Source organism: Ictidomys tridecemlineatus, chromosome 6 (assembly GCF_052094955.1).
Source record: "Ictidomys tridecemlineatus isolate mIctTri1 chromosome 6, mIctTri1.hap1, whole genome shotgun sequence".
In the NCBI taxonomy this organism is placed as follows: Eukaryota; Metazoa; Chordata; class Mammalia; order Rodentia; family Sciuridae; genus Ictidomys; species Ictidomys tridecemlineatus.
In genome coordinates this window covers 133,154,364-133,167,729 of record NC_135482.1, presented here as the reverse complement: position 1 = coordinate 133,167,729, position 13,366 = coordinate 133,154,364, and the positions used below count along the sequence as shown (strand labels likewise).

At 37.1% G+C, this 13,366-nt stretch overlaps 1 protein-coding gene across 9 annotated transcripts in view; it reads left to right on the top strand.

Annotated features, from left to right (window-relative positions):
• Scel (sciellin) overlaps window positions 1-13,366 on the top strand; it is a 156,965-nt gene that overhangs the window by 98,400 nt on the left and 45,199 nt on the right. For 8 of the 9 annotated variants that reach the window (XM_078015763.1, XM_078015767.1, XM_040281367.2 and 5 more), the window contains 9 exons: window positions 458-523; window positions 2,326-2,388; window positions 6,132-6,176; window positions 7,323-7,382; window positions 7,680-7,739; window positions 8,345-8,404; window positions 10,706-10,765; window positions 11,133-11,192; window positions 12,946-13,005. In XM_078015763.1, the coding sequence (XP_077871889.1) occupies window positions 458-523; window positions 2,326-2,388; window positions 6,132-6,176; window positions 7,323-7,382; window positions 7,680-7,739; window positions 8,345-8,404; window positions 10,706-10,765; window positions 11,133-11,192; window positions 12,946-13,005 (534 nt within the window). The remainder of the gene's footprint in view (window positions 1-457; window positions 524-2,325; window positions 2,389-6,131; window positions 6,177-7,322; window positions 7,383-7,679; window positions 7,740-8,344; window positions 8,405-10,705; window positions 10,766-11,132; window positions 11,193-12,945; window positions 13,006-13,366) is intronic. The other variant, XM_078015765.1, reaches the window with a different exon arrangement.

Below are 13,366 nucleotides of genomic sequence, written 5' to 3'. Positions count from 1 at the left end.
TATGTATGAAAGTGCTTTGACGAACAGAGACCAAAAGAGTGAACATGAACATATGTAGAACAGATATTTCTAAACACACCTTGTTGTACAAAATATATTAAAACAAGGTGAAATTATAAAATTAGTATATTGGTGTCTTTACATTTTTTTTTCATTTTTCTATTGGTGTTATATAATTATACATAATAGTGGATTATTGTTTCATATTCATACATGCACATGATATAACAATATAATTTGATCAATATTATATGTATTTTTGTACTCTCTAGAAACTTTCAAACAGGAAATAGTTGAGTTGCTGCCAACCCAAAGAACTAGGGTAGAGTTTGCTATGTTAAGTAGCAATATGATTCCAACATATACTACTCATTTTGACACAAATATTTCCTTCTGTTAAATTTAAATTTAACATAGAAATGTTTCCTTACCTAACAGACATTATCTTTAAATACAGGCAGATATGTCCACCTAAACCAGGTGTCTATACGGAAACCAGCAGATCTGTTGAAAGAAATATAAGGTACAATGGTCTCTGTCTATACAGATATAATTGTAGCAGTGGTAAAATATGCTTTCTTAGTACACTCCAAAAATATGAAACAATAATAAAAGATAAAATTAATTTTTCTGATGGCTTTAATATAGTGGATAATAAATGCTTTTATAGTACTTACAGAATTTTGATCCTTATATTTCTTTTTTTTAAGTATTTTTTAGTTGTAGTTGACACATAGCTTTATTTAATTTATTTGTTTTTACATGGTGCTGAGGATCAAACCCAGGGCCTTGCACGTGCTAGGCGAGTGCTCTACCACTGAGCCACAACCCCAGCCCCTGATCCTTGTATTTCAATCCTAAACTTTACATTAAGCAAACAACCAGAATGTCTTGAGCATAGTAACAGAGTAAGATCAAATCTCTTGAAGCTTGTTCACTTTGGTAGTCCCAGCACTTGCCCCCGGGTCTGTGGCATAGTTAGTGCAGGTATATGAATGAATAGCCAGAAACATATCATTTGGTTGAACTTGTACTACGAGAGCTTTAGTAGTATTTGCGATAGAAAGTCAAGTCCAGCTCGCCCTGCAGCATAAGGAACAGGCTCACAAATTGTGTTGATTCCTTTGGGTAGGGTGGCATTTCCCAAATGCCTGGCATCTCCAGGACAGTCTTGATTGACACCTATTGTTTTGCACATCCTGTCTAGTTTAACATGTGTTCTAGATTGTATCTTGTCTGCTTATTTTCTTTTTTTAAGGAAAAAAAAATACTGGTTTTAAAATACTTTTTGAACAATGCTATTTTTATAGGTACTTCAACATTGTAAACCAATTTTCAGTTAATAATTTTTTGAGAGATTTTTAAAGTTCCAATTTATAAACTTTTTTTCAGTATTATCTCTCCTTTGATGCTCAGAAGAGTCAGGTTTGAGACACCCACCACACAGATACCTTACCTCTCGGAGAATCATCTTTTCCTTGCACCTAGGAACTTAAAGTGCAACTCTCTGCATTTCCCTAAACTGTGTTCCCTTTGACACAGATGTCAATGCATTTTCTGGAAAGAAAGAGTTGAATGGTCCGGTACACAAGGAAACAATGAGATAGTGTTCTCTTAATTAGGACTTTCTAGAACCTTCAGCATGCCTGTGTGAAATTTGAATCACCTAAAGTAGGTTACATTTTCTAAACTTAGTTGATGAAAACATTTTTTTTTCTTCATGCAACCATATTAACCCTCTATGAGACATTTGTGAAAATGCAGGTCTTAATTATAGGTGAAACTATAAGGACTAAATTATTCCTTTCCATGATCCAGGGAGGTCAGCCTGGATCTAAGCCTTTTGTGTCTCAGGTGCTTCTACCAATAGTTTAAGTGTCTTTTCTTTCCCCTCTGAAACACTGAGATGACAGATATTTTCACCCTGTTTGAGAGACTCATTAATTGTTCAGACCTGTTGGTTAATGCTCCTTGGATCTGGAAGAAAGACTTCTGAACTTGGCTTCTGTTTTTCCTTGTGCTGTAACTGCATTTTCTTTTATATGCCCTTTTTAACGTGTGGAGCTTGAGAACCAATAGAGGGATTTCCAGCACCTAGGTGAAATGACATTGTGTAGGCTACAGACGTGCGTGTGTGTGTGTGTGTGTGTGTGTGTGTGTGTGTTGTGAGCTGATATGATAGCACCGTTTTTATTCTGCACAAGTCAGTAATTCCTGAACAACACATGTACTACAACTTTCTGCACTAGAAACAGTTGCGAAATGTTAGCTCCTTCAAAGCTCACTCCACTGCCATTGACCTGTGCCTCTTCCCATTGTTTGAAGGAGTCAGGATCATCGCGATAACATCGACAAGGTGGCCACATCAATGGGGAAAACTGACAAGGGGTGAGTGGTCTGAGAGCTCACAAGCTGTGTCAAAATGCCTTGTGTCAAAAACGCCTCGCCAGTACCTTGAAAATGTCCAAACATGAACAAAACCTCGGAGCTTTTTATTAAGTATGATTTCAAAGAAGAATAATTGAATAATAGATGATGGTGGCATTTATGGACACTCTTCTGCTTCCTCTTCTGCTAATTTTACCTGTTCTTATGACCTCAGCCACCACATCTCATTCTAAATCTCCAGTCCTTTATTTATGTTGTTGGCCCAGATCTCTACTTATCAGTCTCCCCAACATCCCATTTAAGATGTCCTAGGCTGCATTCAATTTCCTTCCCAAAGGTGCTATTTCCTGACTTCTGTTCTTTAATTTCTGTAGGCTCTCCTTTGTGAAATCATTCTTGATTATTTCATCCCTTACCCCCTTCATGTAGTATAGACAGGTATGAATTAAATATCAAATGCTTCCGCTGCATTGACGGTTTCTCCCAGTTCAATCCCTCATCGACTGCTGCATAGTGGTTAGAGTGGTTGGTCAGATTTACTTATGCTACTCAGTCTCTCCTGCCTCTGAACCATGACTGCCCATCAGTGCCAGAGATTTTTTTTTTCTATTAAGTTTTTGCTCATACAACTACTGTCCTGGCTCCCCATCACCCATTTAATTACATACAAACTCATTCAATGCTGTTGCTTAACCTGGCTCCAAGTCTGATGCTTCAGAGTTACTTCTGACTTCACCTATGTTGTTAATCCTATATTCAGTAACAGATGAGACCACTATCTTACAGTATCCCCAGATACTCTGCCTTGGTTTAGGGATCCCCTCCATGTGGCAGTCTTCTCTAGCCTGAAGGTCACCATTTCAGTTCATTCAAGTCCTACTGTTTATCCAGATCCAGATCAAACACCACCTCCCCTGTGAATTCTTCACTGAGTGATCCAGTGAGATGTGACTTCTGCCTCTCCAAGAGATTGGAGACCCACTGTTCATAGTTTGCAAAGCTCATAACAGTTGCTCTTGTTCCATGTTATTTGTGTAAGTGGATCCCCTTCCTCTCATCCCATAATCTTCAGGGCAGATATGCTGTCTTATTTGCCAGATGTGGTTTTCAGTGTCTGTCACACTGTTTTGTCCAAAGGAGGTCTTTATAGCTGATAGTGTTAAAATCATGAAGGGCAGTGAGACAACCTAGAGTTCAAATCTTCCATTGTTTAAATTCCAAACCCACAATATTTTTCCTTGTTGGATAGAAGTTAATAATGATAAGAATGTTACTAGAGATTTCTGTCTCGGTCAAAAGAACTGAAGAGAAGAAACAAAGTGACACTTGGTGTTTCTCTATAAATTCATTAGCCCATAGGCACTCTGCAGCCACATGGAGACTGTCGAAAGGATTTGGATGTTTTATGTCCATTTCCTCTCCCATCTAAGTTCCTGATGCTCTCATTTTATTAATTTACTTTGTGTGGAGGATATTTTGTTTTCAGTAGGGACTGAACAATGTTGGGGTGGGCGATGGGGACATTTGAGAGGAGATAAGGGAGTGATGCCAAGAGGAAATTGTGGTTTGGCATTAATCAAAGAAAAACAATGAGGACAGCAGACTTTCCTGTCTCTGCCTCCAAGCCACAATGGACAAATTTCACAGCCACACACCTTCATCTCATAGAAAAGTCGCTGCTTTGATAAGCACCAGGGACAATGTACTACAGGCTGTCCAGAGGGAATAGAAATGGTGTTATTTATTCCAGCAGCTCTTTGTGGACTAAATGTTACAGCTATCTGATTAAGGGCATTTAATTTGTTGCAAATGCAATGGTGAAATTGAATAGCCAAAGCTTTCATTGATTTACAGTCATGTTGAAAGCTCAAGTTTTTTTTTTATGTAGAATATAGTTTCCATTTTATTTAATTTACCACAGAGTATCTTCTCATGGTTTATGCTAATCTTCTTCAGATAAACACAAGCAACCCCGAATCCTGAGAATCTCTTCAGTGTGACTCATGCCAGTCAGAATGGTCTGGAACAAAAGTTATAGTTCTCTTAGCTTTGCTCTTTTCCTTGGGACATGAGCAGATTCACATCCTCAGAGTTGGCAGGTAAAATTTTGAGCAAGAAAAAATAACAGGACACCATATTAGGGTTGATGTGGTATTTGTCCCACACAAGGATAGAACACTAATCAATTTTTTTTTTTTTTTTGGTCAGTGTCAGCAACTTTTGTATTTCGATATTTATTCTCAGCTTTCGGTCCTATCATTAAATACATAAGATTATGTGAAATTCTTCCCCTATATGATGGCTGTTAACATATTCTTAGGGTCTCCACAAGGATTGCCTTTGGCAGTTATTATGGCAAAAGTGTTATGCTAGGCATCTTACCGCACAAAGTGACTTAGCCACTGCAAAGCAATGACATTGTCTTGATGTCTCTAAATTCAGTTAATAAATAAATATAGAAAACATTTACTACATGAACCATCTAGAATTGATAGAATGTTGTTTATTATGCTGGCAGAATTAATTGAGAATTTATGACTTGCTGGGCATCATGCTAAGCACTCTATATTCATTAACTTATCCATTTTTATCTGATATACATACAGTTAGCATTCTCATTTTACAGATGGGAAAACTGATCCAACAAGAGTTGAGGCAACTCACCCAGGGTCACCAGTGAATGACTGGTGAATCCCATATTGGAATGTGGGTGCCTCTGAATTGGAAGATTTAATGTGTAACTAGAAGTTACCAGCTCTTACGGACTCCTGGTCATCACCTAACCCTAACCCTAACCCTAAGTCCAGAGGTGACTCAGGAAGAAAGCGGGACAATAAGAATGCTTGGGAAACTGTGCAAGTTTAGAGGAGAAAGAAGAGGAACCAAGATTTGTGAATGGAGAAACTAAATGAGGAAGGCAAGAGAAGTGGGTAGAAGAGGGAGAGAAAAGTTTGGGAGAAGACACAGTGTGAGGAGGAATGTACTGGAGGAAGCAAGTCAGGGCACTCTTGGGAACAACCCTCCCCAGGCTACCTACTTGAGGAAGAAAACTGAGTTTGTGTGGTTTTAGGGAAATTCCTAAACCCAGGATTTTAGCTTAAATAGGTTGCTCCTAAAACAACCAGAACTTTGCAGTTCTCAGATACGGCTAGCACTGGCTAGCACTTTTAGCTGACTGACCTAGATGGGTAATAGTAGAATTCCAGATAGAAGCCAGACTTACAGATGAGTGAGTGTCTTCCATAGCTACTCCATGTGCAGATACTTCACGCAGGGACAGAATCTAGAGTCAGCACCTGTATTTGTTGATTCAATTGAAAATGTGTATTAAGGATCTATGTAAAAGCACAGTATTAAAGACTGAAGAGGATGCCGTGTAAAATACAGTTCTAAATTTCAAGTGATGTGTGTATGTAGGAGCAGGGACACTAACATAAGGCACGTGTGCAGTTGCTATAATACAAAGTATAATCAACAGAAGCATCTTAAAGGAGATGCCCCAAACTCCAAATACTGTAACTATTCCAAAAACGTAGGGAAGTTCCGGCAGTTGGAGGACTAGGGACTAGGACCTTGGAAGTAGTATTTAAGGAGAGCCTTGAAGATTAAATAGGAGTTTTGCAGGTGATTAAGGTAGGATACATATTGTATTTCAGAGAACTGAGTTATTTTAAGGTATATCTACCCATCAACTCTGAGCAGCCTTTTACTAATATGAGTTTTTCTTTTTCTTTTCCAAAAAGTGAAGAATTGGATAATATCATCAAAATGAACAAAAGCTTGAATAGGTAAGACTTAAAAATTAAGACTTTATTTATTCTCAGCCTTCAATCCTATCATTGGATACAAAGTGTCTTTGATTTTCATACTCCATATGCTTCATATAAATAACCACTTTTTTTACTGAAATATTAATATGCTCTATATACACAGAGTTTGGTTTGATTGTTGAATGCTTTTAGCTTAACCATTTCAAAACCCATAATATCCTAGTTACCGTTATCTCTTTATCTTGGATCATTTATAATTGTAAAACTTAAATTATGTTGAAAGAAAAATTTACGATGGAGGCAGAAAGGGTGTATTTCATTTTAGTTCTCTCTCTGTTACTTTGTATGCTAACAAACTAAGTCAGCAGGGACCAAAGAAAAGGAGAAAATTTTTTAAAAAGTCAAATGAATGAATCAGTCAGAGGATTGTGAGATAAGATTTTCGTATCAGGCTCTAGACAGTAATGATCTATTGACAAGTCACTGAAACTTGCCACTTTTCAGTTTTCTCATTTACAAAGAGAGGAAGTTTCAGACAGGCAGCTGCCAGAGGTGACTGGCTGTATGATACAGGTAGTGGTGGAACCAAGTCAAAAATGGTGAATGTCTTGTTAAAAGCACCAGTTTGACTTCTCAGTTTCAGCTAAGGGTTACCACAGGCAATTTGGGTCCACTCTTGCAGGACATTTTCAGGAGATTCTGAAAATTTAGGATTATGACCATCCCTGTAAACACTAGCTGACATTAAAAGGAAAATACTTGGGCTGGGGCTGTAGCACAGTGGCAAAGTGCTTGCCTAGCATGTGTGAGGCACTGGGTTTGATCCTCAGTACTGCATATAAGTTAACAAATAGTCCATCTACAACTACAAAAAAATTTTTTAAAAAAGAAAATACTTCATATATCCAAGCAACGCATTCATGAACCTATTGTGGCTGGCAGACCCCCAGTGTATGTCTTTTAATTCATCTTCTCGAAGCTTCACTACAATTTAATTTTGAGTGAAAATACCTGTTTGGAATAAAGCAATTTAAAGAATTGTGATTCATCTTTTCCAACCAGCTTCTATTTCCTATTTTAACTGATCTGTCTGTGTTTATATTTTAAAGTTAAGCATTCATCATTATTACTGCTGAGATTTTTTTTACATCAATATGTTTAAAGGAATCAAGGTCTTGATGGTCTCTTCAGAGCAACCCCAAAGGCTGAGCAAACAGAGAAAAGGTAAGCGCATCTATCTCTGATCCGAAAATCTTATCTCCCAGACTGCTTGTCTTACTCCTCACATGTTATCTGGAAGGGAGTTGATCCTCTAACATGGAAATGCATGAGCAGATGGGCTAATGCTCTCTGCATTGTACATTGAGTTCAGATACAATTGCCCGGAAGGATTTTTACTCTTCCATTCAATGGGAATGAATGAGCAATTCATGGAGAATGTTTATTGTATTTGACCTTTCAAGATACCACACAATTTAATTTCAGAGTGCAGTTTTTATTTGAGTTTCTCTGTATTTATAGAGCCAAAAGTCTTGAGAGTCTCATCTATGTGAATACTTTGATGGACAAAGGTGGCAAAGGGTAAGATTTGATCAGGACAGGCTGCTTTGGTTGGGTCCTAGTATGTCTACTATTTTCTGGGGGAGACCTCTTGCTCAGGGCAAGGGTCAGGTGGGCTGGAGGAACAGGCCCTAGATCACAATCAGGAGAGGGTGGGAGTCTCAGTGCTGGCTTTGCCTACAGCATCAATGTGGGTGACCATGGGCACCTCTGTTTCCTCAACCCATAAACTAGGGGCTATGACCTGGCTGATCTCCAAGTTCCCTTTGATTCTAAAAGTGAAAGAAACCCAACTGGCTATTACAAGTAGAAAACCATGGCATTGTTTATGAATTAAATACAGTTACTATAAGACTGTTTCTGGGGGTATAGCTGTTCAATGTTGAAGTCTTTAAAACGTGGATTCCAGCTGTACCAAGTTGGAATCTTAGTAGCTCTTCAAATGTATATGTATATAGATGTATTTGTAAATAACTTAAGACCCAAAGCCATGCTTTTATTTATTTTGTATCACAAAATGGGTTAATGCATGATCAGTAGCTAAACTAGCAGCATTTGAGAGATTAATATACTGGTCTACTATAAAATTAACTTTAATTATTAACATCCTTTTTTCATGTTGGAAGAAACCAAAGTCTTGACAGTTTCATTAAAGAAAATCCCAGAGCCGTCAAGAATGACAAAGGGTAAGGATTTATGAGGTTTCTACTATTTTTCCCCCAAATTGGTTGTTTCCTTTGTATTTGGTTAGTCATTTTTATTTGCCTTCCTAACATGATAATCATTTCTATTGTCACAGTTATTTTTAAAAACCATTTATCTGTGCCAATCTGTGTATAGAATGGTATTCTAACTTTCCAAGTCAATCTTGGCAGCTATGTTCTCAATTCTTTCTGATACTGAACTCTGAACACAGTCTGTATGATGGAAAGTGTTGGCGGTAACAAGCACACAGACACAGGATGCTTGATAAGAACATTTTTCATGTAAATGTGCCAACTCATCACAGGTGATTTTTAAATGGAGACTAGATGAAGATGGAAAAAGTCAATTCTCTTTGAGGGGTTTTATGAGTTTTATAGGAAGAGATAAAGTTTTTAGATATTTAAAAACAGAGTTTGAAAAATTCCACAAAACTGGTGGTAAATGGGAAGAAAAATAGGAAGAACATCTCAGGAGGATCATTTTTGGTGATATGAAAGTGAAAGAAGTGTTTGTAACTAGAATAACTTGATAGCAACTAAACTTTAATGCAGGAATAAAGATCTTGTCAGCATAGGAAAAAAAGATTCCAAGAGTCCTAGTTCTTTTTCCTTCTTCCCCACATCTTTCTTTCTTTGGAGGGGTGCTTAACCACCCAGCCACACCCCCAGCCCTTTTTAAAAAAAAAAAAATTATTTTTGAGACAGGGTCTTGCTAAATTGCTTTAGGCCTTGATAAGTTGCTGGGGCTGCTCTCAAAGTGATGATCCTCCTGTCTTAGCCTCCTGAGCTGCTGGGATGACAGGCCTTTGTCACTGCACCTTCTTTCTAATAGTGAAAGAACTTACAATGTTAACAGTCTTACCACAGTGAAATCAGAAAGAAGGAAATGGCAGTTTAACAACTGGGGAATTTGAAGGATCAGCTTTCATATTCTCTAATGAATTTTAGTCTTTGATGGATGAAAGTTTTATTCCATGTGCCAGTTTACACAAAGTATACCGGAACCATAATAGTGTTATTTCAACTTTTCAAGGGAACTTCAGACCTTTAAATACACCCTTAAACTTTTTAGAAGAAATTGCTTGACTAAATCCTCCAACTCTTTAGATTTAAAATGTTGACCAATTGATTTTCACTCTGTTATGAATGATTTTCATACTTAAATAAGTCAACATCTTGCTGTATAGACTGAAGTTCACCTCCCTCCAAACCTCTCTCCAAGAAGCAAAACCTGAGACCTGGGAAGGACTTTAACTTTGAAGTTGATTCAGTTGTATCTGAGTAATGGTTGGACTCTTATATCAAGATATCTTGAGCATTTTGCATCAGGAGCAGAGCCATTTGAATTAAATATTTCTAAGAACTTCTAGTTCTTTTTTTTTTGGTATCAGGGATTGAACTCAGGGGCATTCAACCACTGAGCCACATGCCCAGCCCTATTTTTATTTAGAGAAAGGGTCTCACTAAGTTGCTTAGTACCTCGTTGTTGCTGAGGCTGGCTTTGAACTTATGATCCTCCTGTCTCAGTCTCCCAAGCTGCTGGGATTACAGGCATGTGCCACCACATCTGGCCAAGAACTTCTAATTCTTTAGGCACCAATTATGTCTTAGTCTTGTGCAAAGTCTGCTGCTGTCATATGAGATTCTGAACAGAGCACAGAGCTGCCCTCTTTCTGTCTCTTGCTCTGCCTTTTCTTTTCTCCTAGTGTTAAAAAGAAACCAAGGCTTGGGAAGTGTTAATAAAGTTAATCAAAGGACTGACAAATATGAGAAAGTGTAAGTAGCATTCCCACCTTGAGGTGGCTCTTTTTTTCAGGTCTTACACCTCATTACACACAGGAGAGTTATGCTGTCCTTTGCCACAGACAAACTATTTAGAGACATCAGGGAGGAGTATGAGGAGGGCATTTTCCACAGACCATGTGTTTGAGTTACATTGAAGTAGGTGCAGGAAAACCTGCTACATAATCTCTTATTTTGTGTTTTCTTAAATAATTTAAAAGATGAACCAGTTTTTAAATGTAAATTTAGAAATATAAAGGATAAGTTGTAAAGTGAGAGTCATGTTGGGAAGCTTCTCTAAACTGATTTAAACTGGTGTAAATCAAGCACTATTGTGGATATTTAAAGATAAGCTAAGGATAAGTATCAAAGGTCTTTCTGGTCATCTCGCCCTAAAAACACCGGATGCTGCATTCAACATTCTTATTTATACAATTTCACAGAAAACTGTATTTCACCTGACTTAAAGTTTTGTTTTGTTTTGTTTTGTTTTTCCCAAAGAAGCCAAGATCTTCAATCTATTATCAAATCAAATGCCAAGACAGAGAAAACCAGCAAAGGGTGAGAAATGTGTCTCTGAGTCTTGGTTGTTTATTCCCAGATTCATTGGTGGTCTTCTCAGTGATGTTGAGAGTATCTATTGCATCTCTGTGTTTGTCTTCTCTCTCCTGACTCATCTCTGGTGCCCTGATCTTCACTTTGAAAAGTCTATAGGATATTCTATGTAAATTCACATTTACACAGAACTCAGAAAATCCTAGGGATTAACTATACTATTGTTAGGCAATTCTTATACCAAAAAATCAATTTAATATCAGTGTAATAATTTTCTCCCCAAACGTGAATAGACCATCAATAATATGGAATTCATATGTGCACCTATACTGTGGGAATATTTGAAAGTGACCTAAATGTTTCTTTTTTAAAGAGATGAAGATTTCGAGAATATAATCAAAGTCAATCCCAAAGGAAAGGAAAATGTATCTGGGTAAGACTTATTGATGTATTTAACTTTGATTTCTGTAAGAGATGATCAAAATAATTTGATTTTTTAGCTTCATGATAGAGATGGGTCATGACCATCCCTTCTTGACCTCTCCCCACACAGAAAACCGCTATTTTTGAAGAATGTTCCAGAGTGTTCCACAGTTCGATAGCAAGTTGCCTTTTCTCCCTGTTTGGGGGTGTTGATTTATTTTTAGTGATGGAAAACTGAGTTGCATTTCTTTTTCTAAAGAATGCAGTCTTGACGAAATTTTCGAAGTAGGTTTCCAAAATGACAAAGATAACCAAGAAAGAGTCTTGGTTAAAATGCTCATAATTCACCTTCTCTCTGGAGAAGGCAGCTGGGGAGAGTCTGGGAGTCCTTACTTTGCACAGGGATAAGGGCTCACCACCACTGTCTGCTGTTTGGAGCGGTCAGTGTGGCAGCCATACCAGTCACAATGCTCTTGTTATCCCCAGCATGTTAACAGTCCCACCACAGAGAAATCAGACAGAAAACATGGCATTTTAACAACTGGGGAATTTGAAGGACCAGCTTTTATATTCTCTAATAATTTTCAGTCTTTGATGTATGAAGGTTTTATTTCATGTGCCAATTTGAACCCCTTTAGGTAGCACTTATTTTTATTTTTATTTTTTACTTTTTGGTACCACTTAATGCATTTTAATGGAGGAGTGTGTGTTCCCTTGGAAGTGAGTCATATTTTTTTTGCTCTATGAGGTATTTTCTTTTTCTTTTTTTATTACACACCATAATTTACTTTGAGGCAAATTATATTTTAAAAGGTTTGGGCTGGGGATGTGGCTCAAGCGGTAGCGCGCTCGCCTGGTATGCGTGCGGCCCGGGTTCGATCCTCAGCACCACATACCAACAAAGATGTTGTGTCTGCCGAGAACTAAAAAATAAATAAATATTAAAAATTCTCTCTCTCTCTCTCTCTCTCTCTCTCTCTCTCTCTCTCTCTCTCTCCTCTCTCACTCTCTCTTTAAAAAAAAAAAAGGTTTGGACTGGGGCAATCATTAAGTTTATATGAAGGCATGTTTTGTTATGATTATTATTTTTATATTGTTAAAATATTATTTATGTGAACATTTTACTATTATTTAAAAACAGAACAGGCAGTTATATTGAATTTCTTGAGTAAAAATTTATGTTTGGTATGAATCAGTAAAGAATTTCATCAGTAAAGGTCTGAATCAGTAAAGAATTTTTAAGCTGGATGTGGTGGTGCACACCTGTAATCCCAGCTACTCTAGAGGCTGAGACAGAGGATTGTAAGTTGGAGGACAGCCCAGGAAACTTAGCAAGACCCTGCCTCAAAAAATAAAAAGGGATGGGGATGTAGCTCAGTGGTAGAACATCACTGAGTTTAATTGCCCCAATACCATAGGGAAAAAAAATAATCTAACTTTCATTACTTCAGTGCTGCCTATTTTGAGAGTTCTCAGAAGATATATCTGAGAGCAAAGTTGATTTTGTTTAATTACAAGTTTCATATACTTAGGAATTCTGGAAGCAAATATATATTAACAAATAAATATTGTTTCTTACTAATAAATAACCTTAAATGTTATTCGGTAAGAGAATTTCCATTTTCTTTTAGAGCTTCAAATGTTTACATTGTCATAGAGAACGTTTATATTTAGCACTTCTTAATTTTTCCAACTATTATTCACTTGATTACTGTTTTATTTTATTTTATGTCATTCATTAAAACTCATTTTCTTTTTCAAAGAAAACAAGACTTCAATGGGCTTATTAAAGTGAATCCTGAAACAAATAAAAACATCAAGAGGTAAGACATTTAGAACCCTCCTCCCCCTTTTATGTGGCATTTATAAGCATTATGTTAGAATTCTGAGTGCTTGTATTCAGAACAGTATTTGAAGTCATTTGTGTGTATAAGTGCTTATATGCATATAAATGTGTGTAAGTAAAAGTGTATGAATGTGTATGTGCAAGTAATATGTGTACCTGTATGTGTGCATGTGTGTATATATCAGTAGTGTGTGTACATGCACATGTGTTGTAAGTTGTGTGTATGTATAAATGTATGTGTGTGTATGGGTAAGTAATGTATATGTGTGAACTATTGTGGTATCTTTGTCTATAGTGTGTGTATGTGTATGCAGTGTGGTGTATATGTGAAGATTGCA